General features: G+C 32.9%; 2 protein-coding genes across 2 annotated transcripts in view; both read left to right on the top strand.

Moving 5' to 3' along the window:
* The first annotated feature begins 592 nt into the window (after positions 1 to 592).
* On the top strand, positions 593 to 17,654 carry Lmx1a (LIM homeobox transcription factor 1 alpha). Its single transcript, XM_075304757.1, has 4 exons — positions 593 to 1,603; positions 15,626 to 15,824; positions 15,897 to 16,540; positions 16,607 to 17,654. The coding sequence occupies exons 1-4, from the start codon at positions 904 to 906 to the stop codon at positions 16,855 to 16,857; spliced, it is 1,794 nt and encodes a 597-aa protein (XP_075160872.1). The 5' UTR covers positions 593 to 903; the 3' UTR covers positions 16,858 to 17,654.
* Positions 17,655 to 24,411: 6,757 nt separating this feature from the next.
* Positions 24,412 to 25,438, top strand: part of LOC142236010 (cubilin homolog) — a 32,867-nt gene continuing 31,840 nt past the window's right edge. The window contains exon 1 of the mRNA XM_075307260.1: positions 24,412 to 25,106. Within this exon, the coding sequence (XP_075163375.1) occupies positions 24,555 to 25,106 (552 nt within the window). The 5' untranslated portion in view covers positions 24,412 to 24,554. The remainder of the gene's footprint in view (positions 25,107 to 25,438) is intronic.

A 25,438-nucleotide genomic window follows, 5' to 3' on the forward strand; every position in this document is an offset into this window, starting at 1 on the left:
CACCCATAAATGAAATACTCAACACTCACTCGCAATGGGTGTGGTAGGATGGGTGAAATCGAGAGCCATGGTGATTGAGTGTACTTTGGTGGGTGTGTGTGTGTGTATGCAACAATGACATGTTGCTGTTGAGTGAGTACCAATGTGAGTGCAGAGAATTCTAAAGGGGAAATGACCGATAATCTCATGGGATATGCGCACACACCGGAAGTAGAGGGAAATTATTATCAGTATTCAACCCTTGTTTCATGAAAAGACAGGGCTGTTCAACACTCCTTGTTGATTTAGTTGGAAAAACCAGCTCTTCGGTGAGAGTGAATATTTTGAGTGTTGTTTACACCACTATTTCTGCCAGACGATAACACATTTGCTAAATGTACCCAAAAACAAAAGTCAATGGCAGCAGGAGTTGAATTTTGATATTTTGCTCCCTTCATGGGTAGTTTTACTGTGAGAGGGTTGAATTCTAATTGAGAATTCTCAATTTTCAATTGGAATTGTGAGTTGAGTTGCTGTGGCATAGTGGTTGTGAAATCTAAAATGCTTTGATTTTTCTGATTTGCGATCATATGCTAGACGACAGTTGAACAAATCGGTCAGACAACGCGGCGCGTTCAAAAAAAATCATCGACTCCCGTGTAAACATAAAACGAACAACAACAATTCAATATCAACACAAGACCAAAGATGAGAAAAATAAACAGGAATTTTGTTATGCGAGGAATAAAGTGAAAACACAATGTGCGTTGACTAAAATCCCCTAAAACAAAAACAAATAATAATAATAATAATACATGGCGAAGTGACTTAAAGTGCAAAAATTACAAACTAAGATTCAAGTCAATTAAAAAAGTGTTACAAAATTTTTCTCAATTAACAAGCGTGCAGTGATTTTTTACTACAATGTTAGAATTTTATCCAATGCCTACAAATCTAAATCATGGTGCCTCTTTGTACCCCCATGCCCATCATCATCATGGACAGGCTCATGGTGCTGGTGGTGGCGGCGGTGGTAGATTTTTGGATAACCCCAATTCTATGGCGGCGCAAAATATAAATATAAACAACAATAACAACCAAAGTACCATGAATCACCATCATTTACAATCACAATCGCAAAACCAGATGATGATTTCACCCAGTCTGGGAGCCTGTCCGCCAGCACCAAATAATCATAACAACTCTTTAACCACCTGCTCGACAGCTTCATTAACAGCAACTATAGCCCAGCAACAACAACAACAACAGCAGCAGACGCCATGTCTGGCCCCAAATACAGAAAGTCCTCAGGACACAGCAATTAGTACAATGAACAACAACAACAACAGTAATATTAGCAACAACCACAACAACAACAACAATAGCAATCTTAAATCTGCTTTAAACTCTCACAATTCCTCCACATCCGCCTCAAATTCTGCCTCAATCTCATCGTCATCATCATCATCGTCGTCAACCACTTCCTCATCAACGACAACTGCTTCAGCAGCATCAACACCCACTACAACTCCAGCGAATATCCATAGTTCCACTTCCTGTTCCACCTCAGCCCAGTTAACAACAACCTGCAGCAAATTATCTACGGATTGTAATGGACGAACAGGTTGGTACACTGTAAAATAGGCAATTGGAGATTCATTAAAAGTAGACCAAAATAGAAACAATTCGTGAACATAAAGATAAAATGTAGTTGCCAATTTTGGTTTATTTAAGGATAAAACAAATGTGAGAATTCCATGTGACCCAATAGATATTTGAATTTCTGATCTCAATATGTACAAAATATTGAAAAATATTCGTTTATCGAATCTCATTCATTTGGATATTTAATTCAAATTTATTTTTTAACGGCGGTTATCCTTAAAAAAATGCAATCCAGAGGAACTTTGTTTTTTTAAAAAAGGTACATTTTTTTCGTAACATGAAACAAATATTTCTCTAAATCAAAATGATTATAAATATGTCGTTGCAAATATTTTGAACTCAAACTTGGTAAAATGGGTATTTATACATGAAGGACAACTATGCTACACTGAAAAAAATATTGTCGTGAGGTCAAATATTTCATGTCTTTAAAATACGAATGCAAATTTTGCTTAGAATAGAAGACGCATTTCTCTAATATAAAGTTTTTTTCCTTGTCCAAAAGTCGGTAAACTTTTAATGAAGTCGTATTGTCCTTATAATTAAGTGACTTCACTTAAAAATGGATATCATAACATGAAAGAAAAAATGTTTGGGCTAAGGTCACATTGACTTTAATAATTCAGAAAAATTCTTTAAATTTAATGAAATTGTCTTTAAATTTGTTGTCTTTTTGCATCTTGACTACAAAGCAAAAAATCGTTCAAATATAGGACATGTTATTCAATACTTTATTTTAAAGACGTTTTTTACTTGAAACATAGCATAATTCCTTCTGGAAGTCGAGTCTTAATTTGCAAAATATAGTTGTCGTTAACTCGTTTTTAAAGGTCTTTGATAGTATATGAAAAAGCGAAATATTAAAATTTGCTTCCTAAAGGCAACTATACAAAACACAAATTTAAAAGAGAATTGTGTCTTAAAAGTATCCTTACTTGTATTATCCGCTTCTTTGGCTCTGAATCAATATCAAAATTTTTAAAGTAAATACAAAATTTTTAGACCCGGGCATGCTTTTTTTTCAGTGTAGTCTAAACTTTAGTTGCCTGTAATAAATCTGAGTCAATTTTTAGATACAATTGAAAATGGGCCGTATTTGCCTTACACTGGAAAGATATTGACTTATATAAAATATTATTTTATCATACACTCAAAAAAGTTTATTTGGATCCAAAGAATTTTTGAACTTCACTTAAGGATTTTAGTATTGATTCCGTGCCATCTTTAAAAAATACAATTTGAAGGAGCTATCTAGCTTCAAATCTATATATTAACTTAAACTTACACAAGGACAAATTTCTTTAAAATAGCGAATTTTAAAGAAAGTATATAACCACTGTTTGAAATTGTTTTGTAATAAATTTGGGGCACGAATCTTAGAAATTGTCGTCTCTGCGTTAAAGTCATACGAGTTTCTTGTCCTGTAACCAAAGAAAAACATTTTTAGTTTAAAGAAATCTCCAAATTAACTAGTATATTGATTTTTTACATATAAGAACAAAACGCTTCAAATATAGGCTAAAATTTATTTGAGGACATTGAATAAACAGTTTTTCGGATTCTTAAACTGTCATTTGTTTGTACGCCAACAGCTTTATTAATATATCGCAAATAGAAATTGGAAAATCGATAAATGAGATCTGTGTCCTAATTTTAATTCTATTGTTCCTAGATATAAAGCTGTGTATGTCCCTAAAAATGTCCATATTTTGAAAAAGGCAGCATCTTTGGTTTGGAATCAATATCAAAATCCTTATATATATATATTTTTTTTTTTTTGAGTGTTGGCCCGATATTTTAACAACACTATCGACCGTTTTAATATCCAATTTATAAAAGATAGTGATTTCTTAATTTCAAAAAATAAAAGTCTTATCTTATATTAGAAGCTTTTTATCTTTAATCCAACGATTCGAAATCTCACCTTATGTAAAGTTTATTTCAAAAATGTTTCCTTAACTTTAAGGAGAATATACACCAAACGTCATACGACGTTAATGGAGGGAAGCAAATTTCAAAGATGAGTACCTAAATTTAATGAAAACTATTTTTAAAGCTAAGATTGTAAACTTTCTTTTAAATAAAATTTCTTTATTTTAAATAAATTTGTCTTCAATTTTATGCTAATTGCATGTCCTTAAATTCCGGTTGAAATTTATGATTTGTATACCCTCCACCATAGGATGGGGTATATTAAATTTGTCATTCCGTTTGTAACACATCGACATATTGCTCTAAGACCCCATAAAGTATATATATTCTGGGTCGTGGTGAAATTCTGAGTCGATCTGAGCATGTCCGTCCGTCCGTCTGTTGAAATCACGGTAACTTCCGAACGAAACAAGCTATCGACTTGAAACTTCGCACAAGTAGTTGTTATTGCTGTAGGTCGGATGGTATTGCAAATGGGCCATATCGGTCCACTTTTACGTATAGCCCCCATATAAACGGACCCCCAAATTTGGCTTGCGATTGCTCTAAGTGAGGCAAATTTCATCCGATCCGGCTATATATAATTATGGACCGATGTGAACCAATTTTTGCATGGTTGTTAGAGACCATATACTAAGATCATGTACCAAATTTCATCCGATCCGGCTGAAATTTGGTACATGATATTAGTATATGGTCTCTAACAACCATGCAAAAATTGGTTCACATCGGTCCATAATTATATATAGCCCCCATATAAACCGATCCCCCGATTTGGCTTGCGGAGTCTCTAAGAGAAGCAAATTTCATCCGATCCGGCTTAAATTTGGTACATGGTGTTGGTATATGTTCTCTAATGACCAAGCAAAAAAATCGTGTTCTTCTTCTTGTTAGTATATGGTCTCTAACAACCATGCAAGAATTGGTCCATATCGGTCCATAATTATATATAGCCCCCATATAAATCGATCCCCAGGTTTGTCCTCTGGTCCACTCCGCAAGAATTGGTCCATATCGGTCCATAATTATATATAGCCCCCATATAAACCGTTCCCCAGAATTGATCTCCGGAGCCTCTTGGAGGAGCAAAATTCATCCGATCCGGTTGAAATTTGCAACGTGGTGTTAGTATAAGGCCGCTAATAACCATACCAAAATTGTTCCATATCGGTCTATAGTTATATATAGCCGATCCCCAATCACACAAAAATTGGTCCATATCGGTTCATAATCATGGTTACCACTCGAGCCAAAAATAATCCACCAAAATTTTATTTTTAAAGAAAACATTGTCAAAATGTTATTTCTATAGAAAATTTTGTCAAAATTTTATTTCTATAGAAAATTTTGACAAAATTTTATTTCTGTAGAAAATTTTGTCAAAATTTTATTTCTATAGAAAATTTTGTCAAAATTTTATTTCTATAGAAAATTTTGTCAAAATTTTATTTCTATAGAAAATTTTGTCAAAATTTTACTTCTATAGAAACTTTAAACTTAATTATATACGTATTTAATCGGCCCTTTTGTAGTTTAATGTATACCACGTATGGACTATGTGGTATATATTACGTTGTTATATTAATTTTTATGATACCTTTTTTATCTTTGAAATAAAATCTTATATACTCGCCTTTGAAATTTGCGACCAAAATATTAAAAAAGTTTAATCAAAAAATAGTTTTTAGCGTTTGATTAATGAAATCTTTTCTTAAAAACGTACTTTGCTAAAAAAACTACATCAGTTTTTTTTTAAGTTTTGATTGTTGAATGTGGTCCCACCACACGACATTACCAAAATATTTTTAACCTCCAGCCCTTGCTGAAGTTAGAAAAAAGAAGAGTTTTTGTTGACAACTCACGTTTTATCGAAATTCCCCAATATGAGAATGTTCCCTCAACAACTACTAACTACAATATATTTCTTTAAAACAGAACTTTTCCTGTGCAAAGTTAATAGTGTCTAATGAAGTTTCTTGTATTTGTCAAAAAATATTTACTTAATTTTTATTGCCATCTGTATTGGACATTGACAATCCAAGGGTTAATTAGAAAGATGAGAAAAACATTTCATTTATCTTTTAAAGCCTTTTCTTTTTGTGTACAATTTTAATCCTATTACCACTCAATTCTTAAAGTCATTTTCTGGACCCATACAAATAAAGTTTCTTCTGGTTATATGCCTGTGTGAGTGCCTGCGTGCCTAAGAATTGCTTTCGAAGCAGACAGTACAAATTTTCCCCAGAAATTTACACAAAAACGAACTAAAAACTGGAAAAGTTTTCTTCCTCATTTCATCCGGGAAAGTGTTTCTAAATGTTCACCTTGATATTGTCTGTCAAAACTTTTGGCTTCGTCGTTTCATTTTCAAAATGTGCCACGAAAGAGAACTTCCGGTGAACAATCCTTTTGGTTTTTCAACTTAGGTGTTGGTATGTTTACCTTAATTTATCTGCAAGTTTTTCATTCTTTTCTTAGTACCACCTGACCACCATCACCTAGCATCGTCCCAAACCCTTTCCTCACAATTTCAATGGAACATTTTTTGTTAGTAGTGATAAAATTTCATTCATTGGGGATTTTTGAGAATTAAATAGATCGTGTCTATGGAATTTCATAAATCTTGCATAAATAGAAGAAGGTGTGCATTAAAAAGAAAACGCAATTTAAGCTTACACAAAGATGTACACTGAAACAAAAAGAAAAAATATTTTATTTCAATATTGAAATTACTCCACTGAGAAATTACGCCACTGAGAATAATGTTCAGCAGAGATTTAAAAAAATTATGTGGTCCCATAAAGAATTTAGTTAATCCAATTGATTAATACAAATCGAATTTGTGATTTGATTGTAATTTACTTGAATCAATTAATTATTTACTTTTCTCATGTCGGTAATATTTTAAATCAAAATATATTGGCGATTTTGGGGCTTTATTTGGAGGTGTCTACACGGAAAATATTATTTTTTAGTTTCAAACGCGAAATTGTTTGATCCAATTAACATTTTTTATTGTAATTGCTTCAAATCTTCTAGATCCTGTACTTTGGGCTGAGTCCAAGTCATGTGTAAGGGTGCAAATTTATCCCGTTTCAAAAGGGTCAGTCCCTTCCATTGGTTTTAACCAACTAGGACAAGTGCATACACATAGGCTCTGGGGTTGATCCCGTAATGTATTCAATTAAATATAGTCTCAATAACTCAATTAAACACAATTTTTTCTTCTGCCATTTACTGTCCTATCGACTTCGTTTTATCCAATATTGACATAATTGCGATTATTATTTGTCATTGATGTCATAAAAATGCCAAATCATAGTTTTACCCTTTGCATGGTAAACTCCCATAAGTCCACGTTGGCAGGTTCCAATTTAGAATTTTTCCTCATCATCAACACTTTGCCATAAGTTGGAATGTTGGCAGTATTTTTTGTATGCTAATCTTATCTACCTATCAACATATTTGTCTACTCCAAGCGATTCTTATCTTAACTATCTAATGTTGGAAGTTTCAATCGAACTATAACCAAAGGATTTTTTGGGGGATACCATGAATATTTGGTATAGTTTACCTAGATATATAACAATATCGCATGCATTATCACACTACAATATTTTGAAGGCTTTGTGTCATATTTGAAGTGGCTTTCGGTGATTATCATTAAAGGGCATTTGAAGCTAATCGTTGGCTTTTGTGGAAAATACATGGAAAATGGGGGATGGATTGTTATGTTTGACAAATATTTACATTAAACTTGAATTTGATATTTATTGAGTCTTCAGAGACACAGTAGTGAAATGGTCAAACATGTCCTCCTGGAATACAAAGGGTGATGGGTTCTATCATGGGTTCTATAATTTCTAAGTATTCCTAAACCTTTCCTAAGTGGTATCGGACTGGATATAGGTGTAATTAAGAGCGAAGAACACTCACTATGTTATTTTCTCTCAAATTATGTATCAGATTTCGACAGACATCTTAAGGTGTGGCAGGAAAACAACATTTTATATAATCTGCCAACCAGAATTATTGACTCGCTAATTGCATTCTGATCGACTCAGAATCACCTCCTTGTCGATCTGAAACTTGATATTAGTCAATCCGTCTGTTCATCTGTTTGACGAATATTTCAAAGCAGATAAGAAGGTGCTATCCTAACCTAAGCCTTAATAGTATGCGATAGGCTAAACTACGATAACAATTATTTCCTAACTGACTAATACAAACATTTATTCCGACATTTACTAAGGTGTTGAATAGTTAGGGAAACTATTTTGGTATGTGTGATTTCAGATTGGCCATGAATATTAATCAAGCATTATGAATAAAACTTCACACAAACATACGCACAATGGTTTCATAGTTAGATGAATGTAATGAATGAATGGTATTTTCTTACCAAAAATTGTTGACTAGTGTGGAAAATATTTTGTTCCTGACAGACAGATGTTAGATTTCAAATATTTTGCAAAACTTTCACCAGATATGTAGGCTGTCATCGTACACGGACGAAAAAGACTGTTTTTCATATGTTTTAGTGTAAAAATTATATTTTTGGAACTCAAATTTTTTTAACACATTGTTTTAAAGTGCAAGCATATAGTGCTCATAAACTAACATAACATGTTTGTGACATATATGTTAATATGTTAGAACATATTATGTTTGGGACATAACATTTTTGTAAATATAATAAGTTTGGATGGAAACATGTATTAATTTAGAAATAGCCTATAAACATATATGTGTTTAGAAAGAGAGACCTAGAGAGCAAGCTGCAAGTAAAAGAATGGAATTAACCAATTGGCGACTTAAAAATATATGTACACAAAGAAAATGTCATTATTTTTTTTTCTACCAGTGTATGTGTAAGGTGAAACAGAATATGTTTGAACAATACAAACAATATATATGCTTGAAACAAAATCTGTTTAGGGTATGTTTAGGGTTACAGAAACGATTTTTTTGTGGGTGTATTGGCAATGTGTGTTAAATTCACAAATTCTAATTAAATTCACAAATTCTAATTTCTAATAAACAATTCATTGACATTGACAAAAAAACAATATTGAAAATCAACCCTCAGAATATAGTAGAATAGAAAAACAAATATTTCAATAGCCGATTTAACTTTATTTTAGTTCATAAAAATTAATTGGTTTAACGGCAATTTTCATGTAGCTCCGTTAGGCTTTAACTGTCAATTAACAAAAAGAAAATTTCAAATATCTTCACTCCGGCTAACTTTAACTGAAAAATTGTCGACAGTTAAGTTCCTAACTGGCATATGGAATATATAGGCAAGACGGCAGCTATGTCCATAATACGGTTTAAAAGTTCGTTAGTTAACGGAGCACTAACGGAGCTTCATGAAAATGGGAGTAAGTTAAATTTTGTCACATGTGGGAAAATATTCATATTTCATATGTTTTATAGCTTTTTAAAATGATTAATTTTTACTTAAAAGACATTTTAAAAAATGATAACACAAATTTGTTCCTTCAAAATATGTAAATTTCATTAAACAACAGAAAAAAAGTATTTTTATATCAATTTTGTTTCATTTGACAAAAAAGATTAATATCCCAGCAAAAAAAAAATTGGAAGTTCTTCCAAAGGCACAACTTTAAAAGCACTTCCAGAAGATGCACTCCCAATGATGTTCTTTATTTTAACTACCCAGGAAGTTCTTTCAATTCAATTTTTAATAACTTGTTTGTTTCATACTTTTAATGGATAATTTTAACTTTTTTATTTCAAATACGTTAAAAACAGAGTAAGAATTCATAAAATGGTACAAATCATTTAAATTTTATCGACAAAAATGCTAAATCCAATTTGAAAAAATTGTGCATTTTTTAAAATATTTGAGGTCAAACGTTTCCGACAAGATTTAGAATCCATTAAAAATTATAAAAAGTTATACAAATTATTTATTTGACAAAATATCACAGAATTTTTTAATTTACATCCAAAACATTGAATTCGGATCACGCCTAAAAAAGTGATTCAAATTCAGTGAAACGGCAGTTGAAATGGAGGACTTCCGTCCTATGACAAGCCCATGTTAAATTCATTGCTTCTGCGCCAATTTTGCACCACTTCCGGATATAAAAAGAACATTTTCATTACTTTTTTGGCGACGCTTTTTTGCTGGGATATTTGTATAATGGTGAAATTTTGTTATCTTTTTGTTTTTGTGAAAGAACAATAAATGTGAGTTTAATGCAGATAATTTAATGACTACGGATTGGAATCTACACTGTTAGAAAAATATGTTTTTCATATGTTTCGATATAAACAAAATGTGTTTCGGGCACAAGTTTTAAACACAATATATTTAAGTGCAAACATGTAATGTTCTCAAACTAACACTAAATGTTTGGAACACATATGTTAATATGTTAGAATATATTATGTTTGGGGCATGCATGTTTCATAAAAATTATATGTGTGAATGTAAACATATATAAATTTACAAATTTCGAGTAAACATATATATGTTGTGATATTTTATTCAGAGAGCGACAGAGAGAGAGAGTATAGAGAAAGAAATAGAGATAAAAAACGGGAGGGTCGACGAAAGATATCAAATTAACACAGCGAGAGAATCAAAAGAGAGCAATTTCTGTGAAACCGCTTATATGTTGTTTCGGAAACTGCTTTATGATAAGGCCAAAAATTGTATATGCTTAAGTCTAAATATTATTTAATTTAAGCCTAATTATTATTTAATTTGTGTATATTATAAAATTATTTATGTATGTTTATACTCGACCCCACGTTCTTCCTTTGTTAGAGTTTTTGAATTCCTTCCAAAATTTCAAACTTTTATACCAAAACCAGTTTTTTATTACAAAATTGTTATTTTTGCAATAAAAAAATAATATCTTAGCCAAAAGCTCAGTCCATTTCGTTTATATCAAGCACTGTTTCTGAATGTAAATCTTTAATAACCCACATTTCGAAGTTTCATTATAAAAATTTAATATAGTATAAATATAAATGTGTAAATTAAAAAAAAAAAATGGTGTTTGGTCGGAGCAGGGGTTGAACCCACGACCCTTTGCATGTACGGCAGACATGCTAACCACTGCTCCACGTTGCCAACACATGTATGTTTCTGTTAAATAATGTTATGTTTGCATGGGCTCGTGGGCGCTGCAAACTATGCTATATAAATGTAACTTATAACGATAATTGTCTACTGGTGACTATAACAGCTACGTAGCTCAGTGGTAGTGTGTTGACCAGCGTTGCCAATTTAGCTTTTTCCCGCTAGATTTGGCTTTTTTTGAAGACGTTTAGCGGGAAACAAATGCATTTAGCTTTTAGCTTTTTTTCTGGCTTTTTTTCATGACCCTTTTAGCTATTTTTGGCTTTTTTTATTTTCGACATGTTTCTATTGAAATATGGATAAATCGGCGTTTTTATCTAAGCCTTGATGCAAGTATAAGGGTTTCCACATATTTCAAAGCTCAGTTGAAACATTAATAATGAGTCCAGCCATTATGCGGGCATTTTTATAGCAAATACACCTTGTTGTAAAGTTTTTTCATTATATACAAAAAAGTTATCGTAAACTTTAAATCTACTATTACCATACAAATTTGTTAGATAAACTGTCAGTAAATTGTTGGGAATATTATCATTTGACTCGTTTATCCTTTTTATGTTATTATAATATTCTAAAGTTATTACGATATTACTAAATTAAAATAGTAGATGTGAATAGCTTTGTGCACTGAAAAAATATTGTCGTCTCCTTAAAATACGAACGCGAATTTTGGTTATAATAGCATTTGTGAATTTCTTTTATATAAACTGTTTTCCTTGTCCAAAAGACGATAAAGTCGTTTTGTCCTTATAATTAAGTGATTCAACTTAAAAATGGGTATGTTTTCATGAAAGAAGGAAGAATTAATGAAATAGTCTTTAAATGCGAGGAGTTTTTGCATCTTAACCACAAACCAAAATAGCGTTCAAAAATAGAAGATGTTTTTCAACACTTTATTTTAAAAACGTATATATACAATAATTTCTACTTGAATAGGAGTCTGAATTTGGAAATTTAAGTTGGCGTTAGCACGTTTTTAAAGCACTTTGATAGCTCATGAAGAAAAGGAAAATGTTTTTACTGGGAAATGTAAACTATAGGTATTTTCTACAATTTAAATAAAAGTAATGTATTTCGATTTTTTCACAATTTCAAAACCAAACTAAAATTTTATTTAAAAAAATGACAAATCATTTTTTTACCAAATCCAAAGCATGCTTAGATCATTTAATATTTTAAAATAACAAGTAAATAAAATAGAGGTCTTGGGAATGTAGCTCCCAAAAAACGAAGGACTTCCAGTAAAAAATTTGTGATAGTAATCAAAATGTATCGAATACGCAAACAGAGCTAATATGCCTTAGATATTGTTACAGTCTCACAGAAGTGGAATTAAAATGAAAATAATATGCATTGTAAGTGAAATAAAGCCTTTAAGTTTGTTAAATTTCAATCAAAAATGTGACTTTTGATACAAAAAATATTAGATTTTTTTCTAGCTATTTTTTAGCATTTTTTAGCTTTTTTTAGCTATTTTTTTTTTGGGCAAATCTAGCGGTTTTTGGTGAAACAATTCTGGCAACGCTGGTGTTGACTTACAAACTGTATGGTCCTCGGTTCGATTCTCCGTCCAGGCGAAAGGTAAAATTAAAAAAAAATATAAAATTGAATAATTTCTTCAACATTATTTGTATTACAGAAAAAGGTGCCAAGAACTAAAAAATTTCGTGGAAGTGAAAATTATGTTAGGGAATGAGCACAATCTTCTTTGGGGAAAATTCTTCCAAGCATATAATATTTTTGGGCTCAAAATGCTTCCAAACATATTATATGTTCACATAAAACAAACATATTAATGTTTCGGCAGTATCCAATAATATATGTGCTTCCTGCAAAATATGTTTGGAACATATGTTAGAGAGGCGATTTTTTTTGAGGGTGTAAGCACAAATATCTACAGGCCTCGCAACTGCATTCGATATCTGCGAATGATTTTATCATTGGATTGTCATGTTTAACTCATTTAAATGTACAGAACAATTATGGATGTCGAAGAAACAGCTCATTCCTCTTATTCTTTGCCACATTTTTCATAACACTGATCTGCAGTTCAAAATTTCTATGCCATTTTATTTTCCTATGGAAATTGTTAACCATAAATTACCTTTAACTGGTACTGAAGAGGTTATAAAACACATGACAGAGGGCTTTTTAGCAGTGGAACATTTTTTTTACAACTCTAGTTGTTGTTATTGTGGTAGTAAGTATGTGTATTATTAAAAAAAATCTACTAAAAGCCACAGAAATAACCATAAAACAACAAATGCAAATAAAACGAACACTTTAGAGTATATAAGAGTCGAGGTTCACCCAGCACAAAATTTGAAAAGATGTATCACAGGAAAGAAAAACACTGCAAATAATGAACCACAATAAAGACTATACAACAAAGACTATATTGTTACTTAATTTGCTTGAACCTTGTGGACCATCGTATATGCCAATTCTAGATATAAATTCTTAACCCGAATCATTTCAACAGATCTTTGTGGTAACCCATAGAGATTACCTTTCACTTTGGCGTTGTGACCTGGTGTATCTGAGATTCATGGTGGATATTGTTTAGGAATAGGTCCGACGAATACTTCTGACTTCAAAATTGCCAAAAAAAGAAATATTTAGTACTACACGAGATGGTAAAATTTAAAAATTTTAAGAAATTCTAAACTATTTTCTAGGAGACATGAATTTAGTTAATATTTATGCTTCATTTGTGTACAAATTATACACAAATGATAAGCTAAATTTGTGTATAAATTATTATTTAAACTCCATTTTCATGAAGCTCCATTAGTGCACCGTTAGCTTACGTACTTTTGAACCGTTCAATGGACATATCGCCTTGTTGCCTATATATTCCATATTCAAGGTAAGAACTTAACTGCTGAAATTTTTTCCATTAAAGTTAACAGGAATGCAATTTCTGCTAACTGGCAGTCAAAGTCTAACTGAGCTATATGAAAATGGACATAAGCCTTGAAATTTTTTTTTTTTCAAAACACAATAATAACATGAAGGGAATTGAATTGGACTTAGTGCCATATAGGATTTGAGTGTCACAATTATAAGGGTATTTCATTTCATATAACGAAATCGGGGACTTTCGCATACAAACAATATTAAAACCGTCACCATTACTGAAAAGCGAATAATGATTTGCCAAATGGAACCGTAGTTTATTCTTAGTATTTTTGAGAAGTGTATGAACATTTTCTTCAGCTTCAATTTGCATTGAACGTATTGTCCGGTCATTGATTTTTATACCCACGATTAGTTCAAAATTTGTTAGAGTAATTTGGATTGGACTGTTCAAAATTTCAAATAATAAAATAAATTTGTACAAAAATTAAGGTTTTGCAATAAAAACTAGATAAAATTGGCATCAGCTTAACGATGGACTTTTTTCTGCATATTCTAACATTATTAATATAAATTAATCATTTCAAATACTAACATTATATTAAAATGTTTATTATTACAATCAATAATATGTTTGCTGGGTGACGAAGCCTTGATTCATCCAACAAGTGCTGCACTTGTTCACTCACCACTCACTCAGCAAACGAAAACATAACTACTCAGTTTTTTTTTTATATGATTGTGTGTTTCCCCATGTCACCCCCACTCCAACCCCCACAAACTGTTTCCGAACCAACAGCAAATCACATGTACACACACAATATTGACCATATACACGTGCACACAGAAATTTCTAACATTCAACTATGGTTGAATTTACCAATGGGGGGTTGGCAGATGAATGTTTGGAGAGCAAAGCAACAGAAAAAAATGCTAGACTACATTGGGGTTGGATTTAAGCTTGAGCATATAAGCAAAAACCAAATAGTGGATACAATAAAAAGAACAAAAATGTGAACTCTCTCACTCTTCAAATATTAGGATGGGAGGCTTAAGTGTAAAATACGAGCTCAAGAGTCTTTGCCATTTTGATTTATGAATGTTGACGGTTATTGTGGCAGAAAATGTACAAAAGCAAAATATTGTGCATTGAACAAAACAAAGAACGAAAAATAAAAACGCATTTTGATTATGGTTAAATTCAAACGACACATACCAGCTCACTCCTATGCACAATGTCAACAACAACAGAAAAAATCGCTCTCTCTCTCTCCCTATCCTGCCTTATAACTCTTTTCGCAATCCGGCTAACAAAGCCAACCAACAAGTTTATCGACGATTATAGTGATATGCTTAGTAAATCATATTTGAAATGTGACATGAAAAGCGAAAAGCTTACAATGAAAATGCAAGCCACTCCATCACAAACTCACTCATCCCTTTCAGAACATGTCCCACAAGCGTTTGTTTTCAAAGAGCACAACAACTAAACTGAGAATGCATATTGATGACAAAAACAAAAAGAGGAAATTCTTTATGAAAACTGAAAAATGTATGTTTGGGAGAGCAGGGTTTATTCAACAGAAATTGTCAATTTCAAATCTTCAAAGCATTATTGCAGGAAATATTTTGTTTTGATACACTCTAAAAAGGAAATTTCTATAGCCGATTTAATTTTGTTTTAGTTCAAGCAAAACCGGCGATTTTAGTTTATTTTGCCGAATGTGAAAATGTTTAGTTTTTTTTTTTAATGATTTTTGTCATTTTAATGACAGACACTAAAGATGAGAACATGGTATTGAATACACTCAAAAAACATTGAACCCACCCAGAGGGAAAATACTATTAAAAAAATTTTTAAATTTTTACAGTTATGAGACAAACACGTCCCGTCTAAAAATAACATTTTGCTCTACAAATATGTTTGAGGTGATTATTTACCTTCTCTGGGTGTATCAGTCGTATTAGCAAAAGTCACGGAGACCTAAAAATATCTCTCAATTTATTTCCAAATAATCTTTTCAAAACAACACCTTTATAAATATTTCCTCCACTTTTCCCTCTTTACAGAAGTCGACCAAATAAAATGTGAGAAAAATTTTGAAGTTTGTGAAGGATGTGGACTCAAGATCCATGATCGTTATCTCATGAATGTTGGCGAAACAAATTGGCATGAGAATTGTCTGTCCTGCAGTTATTGTGGCCTGCAATTACATCAAACCTGCTATGTTAGAAATGGGAAAATGTATTGCAAAATGGACTATGACAGGTAGAGATTAGAATTTCTTTGTTACAACCTTTACAAAATACTAAACTGAAAATCGTCCATTTTCCTTTCCAGAATATTTGCCTTTAAATGCGCCGCTTGCTGTCATCCAATCCTGCCCCATGATATGGTTATGCGACCCCTGCCCAATTTAATATTCCATCTATCCTGTTTCGTATGTTTCGCCTGTCGCATCCCATTGCAAAAGGGTGAACAATTCATGCTTAGGGATGGCCAGATTTTATGCTTTCGTCATGACTTGGATAAGGAAATGTTTTTGGCGGCAGCAGCACAACATTGTGGCTATTTGGGTTTGGATGATGATGATCTAATGAGACCTCGTGATGGTCGTCGAGGTCCCAAGAGGCCCCGTACAATTTTAACATCAGCCCAGCGTAAGCAATTCAAGGCCTCATTCGAACAATCACCCAAACCCTGTCGTAAAGTGAGAGAAGCCTTGGCCAAGGATACAGGTCTCTCAGTCCGGGTAGTTCAAGTATGGTTTCAAAATCAAAGAGCCAAAATGAAGAAAATCCAAAGGAAAGCCAAGAACAATAGCAATAGGAATGGTGGCGATGACAAGGACAAAGAAGGCAAAGATAAGGATGGCATTAAGCAAGAGTTGGGTTCAGGATCGGGCAGTGAAAATGGTTATCTGGGCATGGATAATTCCTATGCCACACAGCCTTTGAATCCCAATCTGCCGTTTTCTCCAGATGGTACGAATTTTTGCCACATTCTCATAATTAGCAGGTCATTAAATTATCTTTTCTTTTTTTTTGCAGATTATCCAGCAAATTCAAATGACAGTTTTTGTAGTTCAGATCTTTCCTTGGATGGCAGCAATTTCGATCATTTGGATGATGATGCAGACTCCCTGTCTCTTAATAATTTGGAATTGCAATCGACCAGTTCCTCAGGCCATCATCATAATTCCAATCCCCAGGATATATTGGCCAATTTGAATAATAACCTCATAAACCCCATTGACAAACTGTATCTCATGCAGAATTCCTATTTCCAAGGAGATTCTTAAGTTTTACCCCAGCAGAGGCAGTGGTCAATGTCAATGTTTAGAGTGTTTGAGTTCTCAAACTTTAACAAAACACAAAAAAAAAATTACGAATTTATTAGCCAGTAACTGAATCCAACAAACCGCACACACACTCACACTCCAACACAGAGAAATAAAATTCCACGAACCGCATATAGCGGAAACGGATATAAAAGTCAACGGAAAGAAGTTTAAACGGAAACGGAAACAAGCATAAAAACATTTAATAACGTGAAACAGATGCAATTTTTTTCAGTCGATAGTTTTTAGCCAAAGTAATAAAAAATACGCAGAAATCCGGCAAATGGAGAATGTAGCTTAAAACCAAAAAGAGAACTATTTATACATACCCCCCTCAAACATTATTGAACCCCTCTTCCCCCTCTCTTAACAATTATCCTAACATATAAGGGGTAAAATTCGTATATATAGTGATGAGATATCATTAATTTGTAAAAAAAAATAAATGATATGACAATGTGATTTGAATTTGTAAAAAAACAAAAAACAAACGGAGAGAACACTCTCCATTGCAGTATTTTATTTTTAATTGGTGATTTTAGGTTGAAGCTCCCCCTCCCCCTTTTTGATCCTGTGTAAATGTATTGTATAAAGAAATCAAATAATTTTAGTTATTTATTATTATCACTGTGAAATTGTTATAGTATAAAAAATAAGTATTTTCTAATTTATTATGTCATACCTTGTAATAAATTAAAAGAGAAAAAACACAACATGTTAGTAACTTAATAAAAACTAAATCAAAATATAACCAAAAACGTTGTATTGACATTTTGGAAAAGGTTAAAAGGTCAACAGTGTCGCCATTTGTTTCTAGATTGTGACCGAAAATATATTAACTACTGCGATCATATTTATTCCACTTATAGTTCATTTTATTGTTTGCAGAAGCATTTTGATCTATTACATTCAGAATTAAATTATCCGTGATGGAATTCAAGCTGAAAACCCAAAAGTGTGAGTGAGTGTGAATGAAACTGGTTAGTCGTACCATTGCTCATTGCTGTGATACTGGGAGTCTTGCATCGCACCCAAAAAGGAAACGAAAACAAGTAAGGAAAGCCTAAAATCGTACGAAGCCGACTATCGATATAATCTTAAATCTTTCAAATTTGTTGGGTGCTATATATAAAGGATTATATTCCCATTTATATAAATTTAAATCTGAGCCGATTTGGAAAAAAATTTTGAGACTTCTACAAAATCTCCCAATCGCAGTATAAATTTGGCCCCTGTGGTCATATACTCGTAAGTAGGAATATTAATTCCTATTATGAATGCCTCTGTGGTCATATCAGTGTAAATTGGTCGAAACATATATATGGGAGCTATATCTAAATATGAACCAATTTCATATAAATTTGGCACATTTTACGACACTATTATTTATACTCGTTGTGCATAATTTGAAGCAAATCAGTATAAAACTCGGGCATCTGAAGCCATATAAGTGCATATCAGTTAAAATATATATGGGAGCTTTATCAACATCTTTAGGATAGGGTTCCTCTCTGAACCAAAAACCATACTTGTGCCAAATTTGTAGTCGATGGGACTAAAAGTGCGACTTTGATCACAAAAATTTATAGACAGACGACATGACTAGATCGACTCAGATGCTGAGTATTATTGCCCTGAGCATTATTGCCGAAGACACCATGTGCATAACTCATCTCCTTCTGGATGTTACAAACATTTATTTATTTATTTCAGATTTATTTGGATTTGCATTACAATCCTTACAGACTAATGCCCATATTCATAATAATTTACTGACAGTTTATGCAAGGAATTCGTATGGTAATAGTAGGATTAAAGTTTACTTTAACTTTTATGAATATGGGGGAAAGCTTATAACTAAAAATATATAATATCTAATGATTTACAAAAATCAAATAATGAACAAGACAAATCCAACCTAAAATTTGAGATCCGATTAAATTCCTTTAAATCACGCACAATTGGTTCATTATATCAATAGTTGCTACGATGAATTGGAATGAAGAATAGGTTTTGACGACGCAAATTATGTCAGGGAATATTAAATTGGAGCATCTATGATACCATTAATCTGGAGCATCTATGATACCATTAACTACCTTGTACAGAAAAATCTGAGATAAAAACAAGTATATACGGCCGTAAGTTCGGCCAGGCCGAAGCTTATGTACCCTCCACCATGGATTACGTAGAAACTTCTACTGAAGACTGTCATCCACAATCGAATTACTTGGGTTGCGGTAACACTTGCCGATGGCAAGGTATCTTAAAACTTCCTAATACCGTAATATATACCACGTAGTCCATACGTGGTATATACATTAGCGTAGCTAGACAATTTTCCTAGGGGGGGCTATAGCCCCCCCTAGCTGTAAATTTATAGACTGAACTTATAGGTTCAATTAATGTTTTATTTCATAAAAATGAATAACAATATAGGCATCAAAATAACTCGACAATTAATTTATAATACAGCAACTAAAAGTAGTTCCACACTTTTCCCAGCAAAAAAATTGGGAGTTGTTCTAATGTCACAACTTTAAAAGCACTTCCAAAAATGTCCTCACAAAGAAGTTAATTATTTTAAACAGAAAGTTTTTTTACTTCATTTTTTCATATTTTAATGCGTAATTTTTTGTTTTCTTTTAAAAACAGGTAAGAATAAATAAAATGGTACAAATTATTCAAATTTTGCCACAAAAATGCTAAATTCATTATAGAAATTTTTATAGAATTTTTGAAAATATTCGAGGGAAAACGTTTCAAACAAGCATGTTTCAAACATGCATTAAAAATCATAAAAAATATAAAAATTAATTATTTGGGAAAATATAACAAAATTTTTTAATTCACATTCAAAACACTGAACTTGGATCACAGCTTAAGCAGTGATGCAAATTCATTGCAACGGCTGTTGAAACGGTGGGCATTCGTTCTATGACAATTTCATATTACATTCATCGCTTCTCCGCCAATTTTGCACCACTTCCGGACCCAAAAAGAAGATTTTCACTTCTTTTTGGCTATGCCTTTTTGCAGCATTATTAAGATATTAATTTATGAAAGAATAGTATCAATTACTATTTTTATACCCACCACCATAGAATGGTGACGGGGTATAATAAGTTTGTTATTGCGTTTGTAACGCATCGAAATATCGATTTCCGACTATATAAAGTATATATATTCTTGATCAGGGAGAAATTCTAAGACGATATAAGCATGTCCGTCTGTCCGTCTGTCTGTCTGTCTGGCTGTCTGTTGTAATCACGCTACAGCATTCAATAATGGAGCTATCGTCCTGAAATTTGGCACAGAATCGTCTTTTGTCTGCGCGCAGGTCAAGTTCGAAGATGGGCTATATCGGGCCATGTTTTGGTATAGCCCCCATATAAACCGACCTCCCGATTTGGGGTCTTTCGCTTATAGAAACCGTAGTTTTCATCCAATTTGCGCGAAATTGAAAATCTGGAGATATTTTGGGACCTTGAAGAGGTGTGCCAAAAATGGTGAGTGTCGGTCCATGTTTTGGTATAGCCCCCATATAAACCGACCTCCCGATTTGGGGTCTTTCGCTTATAGAAACCGTAGTTTTCATCCAATTTGCGCGAAATTGAAAATCTAGAGGTATTTTGGGACCTTGAAGAGGTGTGCCAAAAATGGTGTGTGTCGGTCCATGGTTTGGTATAGCCCCCATATAAACCGACCTCCCGATTTGGGGTCTTTCGCTTATAGAAACCGTAGTTTTCATCCAATTTGCGCGAAATTGAAAATCTAGAGATATTTTGGGACCTTGAAGAGGTGTGCCAAAAATGATGAGTGTCGGTCCATGTTTTGGTATAGCCCCCATATAAACCGACCTCCCGATTTTACTTCTTGGGCTTATAGAAACCGTAGTTTTTATCCAATTTGCCTGAAATTGGAAATCTAGAGGTATTTTTGGGCCATAAAGAGGTGTGCCGAAAACGGTTAGTATCTGTCGGTATTTTAGTATAGCCCCCATAAGAACGATTTCCCGATTTAACTCCTTGGGTTTCTAGAAACCGTAGTTTTTATCCGATTTGCCTGAAATTGTAAATATTCTCGTATTTAAGGCTCACAAAAACGTGTATCAGATTAAGTTTTTATCGGTCCATTTGGTAATGCCTCCATATAGACCAATTTCACTTCTTGTGAGTATAGAAGGCGCACTGATCATGAAAATTGCTTGAAACTCAATGTAAAATTTCCAGATTTTATTTTTCGGGTGAAAATCTACAGATTTAAAATTTCAAATCAAGACGTTATTTTATAATTTTCTTGCACACTTACAAGAGATGTTAATGATTCCTCTAAAACTCAAACAAAAATGGTTCTTATAAATCCAGAATCTGATATAGTCCTCATAGGTGAAATCTTTAAATGTATCTTCGGGAAGTGTCCTCAAGTCCTCAAGCCCTCCTGAAATTTCAAAGGAAATCCTAATATTTGGTTCATGGTGGTGGGTATTTAAGATTCGGCCCGGCCGAACTTACTGCTGTATATACTTGTTTTTAATTAAATTGACTAAACCAGACTAAACAAAATAATAAAGAAGCTTTAGTTATTCAACTAAATCAAAAGTTCAACCACAGATTTAATTTATAAATATCAGATTTCAAACATTGCCATCGGCAATTGCTACCACAACCAAAGTAATTCGATTGTGCATCAAAGTCTTTAGCGGAACTTTGTGCGGTTGTATATACTTGTTTAATTTTTAGAAAAATGTAAAATCGTAAATAGGTTTTCAAATTCTGGGGGGGCTAAAATGTTTCTGGGGGTGTCTAAGACCCCTCCCCAAGGCCTCTGGGGACTACGCTTATGGGTATATATTAAACTTAAAAAGGCCGATTAAATACACATATACTTAAGTTTGGCAAAATTTTCTATAGAAATAAAATTTTGACAACATTTTCTATAGAAGTAAAATTTGGACAAAATTTTATGTAGAAATACGATTTTAACAAAATTTTCTAAAGAAATAACATTTTGACAAAATTTTCTATTGAAATAAAATTTTGGCAAAATTTTCAAAAGATTTAAAATTTTGACAACATTCTCTATAGAATTAAAATGTTGGCAACATTTTCTATAGAAATAAAATTTTGCCAAAATTTTCTATAGAAATAAAATTTGACAAAATTTTCTATAGGAATAAAATTTTGGCAAAATTTTCTATAGAAATAAAATTTTGCTAGAATATTTTTGGCTCGCATGGCAACCATGATTATGAGCCGATATGGACCAATTTTTGTGTGATTGGGGATCGGCTATATATAACTATAGCGGCCATATACTAACACCACGTTGCAAATTTGAACCGGATCGGATGAATTTTGCTCCTCCATGAGGTTCCGGAGTTCAAATCTGGGTATCGGTTTATATGGGGTCTATATATAATTATGGACTGATATGGACAAATTTTTTAATGGTTGTTAGAGACTATATACTAATACCATGTACCAAATTTCAGCCGGATCGGATGAAATTTGCCTCTTTTAGAGGATCCGCAAACCAAATCTGGGAATCGGTTTATATGGGGCCTATATATAATTATGGACCCATATGGACCAATTTTTACATGGTTACTGGTATACAACCGGATCGGATGAATTTTGCTCCTTAAGAGGCTCCGGAGTTCAAATCTGGGGATCGGTTTATATGGGGGCTATATATAATTATGGACTGATATGGACCAATTTTTGCATGGTTGTTAGAGACCATATACTAATACCATGTACCAAATTTCAGTCGTATCGAATGAAATTTGCTTCTCTTTTAACCTCCGCAAGCCAAATCTGGGGATCGGTTTATATGGGGGCTATATATAATTATAGATCGATGTGGACCAATTTTTGCAAGAATGTTAAGGACCATATACCAACACCATGTGCCAAATTTCAGCCGGGTCGGATGAAATTTGCTTCTCTTTGAGGCTCCACAAGCCAAATCGGGGGATCGGTTTATATGGGGGCTATATATAATTATTGACCGATATGGACCAATTTTTGCATGGGTGTTATATACCAACACCATATACCAACACCATGTACCACATTTCAGCCGGATCGGATGAAATATGGTTCTCTTATAGGCTCTGCAAGCCAAATTTGGGGGTCCGTTTATATGGGGGCTATACGTAAAAGTGGACCGATATGGTCCATTTGCAATACCATCCGACCTACATCAATAACAACTACTTGTGCCAAGTTTCAAGTCGATAGCTTGTTTCGTTCGGAAATTAGCGTGATTTAACCAGACGGACGGACGGACATGCTCAGATCGACTCAGAATTTCACCACGACCTAGAAGCTATATATACTTTATGGGGTCTTAGAGAAATATTTCGATGTATTACAAATGGAATGACAAAGTTAATATACCCCCCATCCTATGGTTGAGTGTATAATAATCTTCTTTTTCTAATAATCTTCTATTCTCATACCGATAAGCCGACATCGGTCCGAATATGACGGTTCAGGATCTGTGAAAGATATTGAACGCAGAGCAAATTTAATAAACCCCTTCTGAGTGCGTTCAATATGCACTAATGCATAATTCATGCCACAGTGGTAGAAAACTGAACATAAGCTGAACATAAGGCGTGGCTTCGCTTACACCAATATGACCAGTTATCGAATTCGGTTTTCTCCGGTGAGCAGCCATTCTAAATTGGATAGTATGTGAACAACAAAATATTCGGATTTACATGTGAAAGAGGTCAGCTGACAATTTCCACCTTCGATGGTGATGGTGTGGCCGCCGTAATTTTTTTTTTTTAGCATTTAAAATCCGAATGTTCCTATAGACGCATGCATGAATATTCTCAGAATGATAGTTGTAAGCTTTCAGTAGGCTCAACACGACAGATGTGTTAATCGATTTCGACTGAAGCTATCTACGAGTGGCTACGTATCCTTTGATTTTATTGTACAATCATTCATTATGTACATCAATGGAACAAAACAGCTACACTTTAGTGTTATCTGAAAGTAGTCCCGCTTGGGAATTGACATTCTGCACAGATGTTCCAGTGGAACAAATATATTCCCTAGTGTAGTAAGAGTCCCGAAAGTTGAGCTTACCAAATCAGTAGCCAAAGCAATGATGATAAAACGATCGCTGCATTGTCTTTGGTGATACGCCCATTTTATTTCATATAAATTCTGGAACATTGCAGCCATTAGACACAGTAAGTGCGTGATATTCAAAGTGAACGGAACAAATTAAAAAAAAAAACGTAAACGGGCAATAAATCAAAGGAAAAAAGTGAAGAAGTGAAAAGGACTAAAACGAAAGTTATTTAAAAAACGTCCAGGCAAAAGGATGTTTAAATAAGGACTTTCATAAAAATTCAAAAAAACCAATCTTTATGAGTGCTAATTGAAAACAAAAATATTTTGAAAATAATACAGATGATAAATTAATAATAAGGGAAAATTAGTGAAAATATAAGTAAAACTTGTCAGAAGGATATTGAAAAAGGACTACAAAATTAAAAAAAAATCTAAAAGAATATTGTGGAAAGGACTTAAAAAGGACTCATATGAATGTGAATAATCAAAACATGGAATATTTATGAAAATATAAAGAAAAATCCTCCCAAAAAATCCTTTCAAAAAGAATTAAAGACAAATATGTCCTTCCTTTTGTGTATATCGTGCTCATTTATATTTATATTTCTATTACAAATCAACTTAATCTCTGCCGACTATGAAGCACAACCGAAAATTATTTCCAAAAATGGTGATCTAATTTTGGAGGCGTCCAATGAACAAAATATTAGTCTGCGCTTATCGCATGGCTCTTCACTGCTTATCAACAATGTGGATATTATGGAACGAATACGCCAGTTTTATACGCCCTCTAATTTAGATATTGATCTTGATAAACCTCTAGATATGCCTTCTATGGATGAGATGGGCACTATGATCCTTAAAATACGTGAAGATATTGATCGTATGAATCTTAGATATTCTGTGCTACTAAATCGCACCAGGACTTCTCGACAACAACGTTCTTTGCGTCGTCTATTGGGACGTTTACGTCGATTGGGTGCTCGTATTTCGGTTATAGAAGAGAATCTAGTGAAGGACGAATGTGCCGAAGCCACAGATCCTTGTAAAAATGGTGGAACATGTTATGATTTGTATAAAGGGTATCATTGTGATTGTCCTGAAGGATGGACGGTAAGTTATAAGAAATACAAGGTAAAGGTCGATTTGTGATTTTTGAAAAGTCTACATTTTTTTAAAGTTGAATTTTCTCAATTAAGGTGGGTATTAAGATCGAGTTTAGCCACTAAAATCTAAAATAAATCTGTAAAAGCAGAATAAAATTATAGCTTTCTTTTGTTCTAACTTGGTCGGGTGGATCATTCCCCACAGCAACAACTGAATAATTTCAATTTTCTTTAAAAAAATTATTAAAAACAGTTACCATGAAAAACTTGGAAATTTAATGCGATAATTCGCAATTAATACCGCCGCTAAATCCAAAACTAAATCTACAAAAACAGAAT

Source organism: Haematobia irritans, chromosome 4 (assembly GCF_050003625.1).
Source record: "Haematobia irritans isolate KBUSLIRL chromosome 4, ASM5000362v1, whole genome shotgun sequence".
NCBI lineage: Eukaryota > Metazoa > Arthropoda > Insecta > Diptera > Muscidae > Haematobia > Haematobia irritans.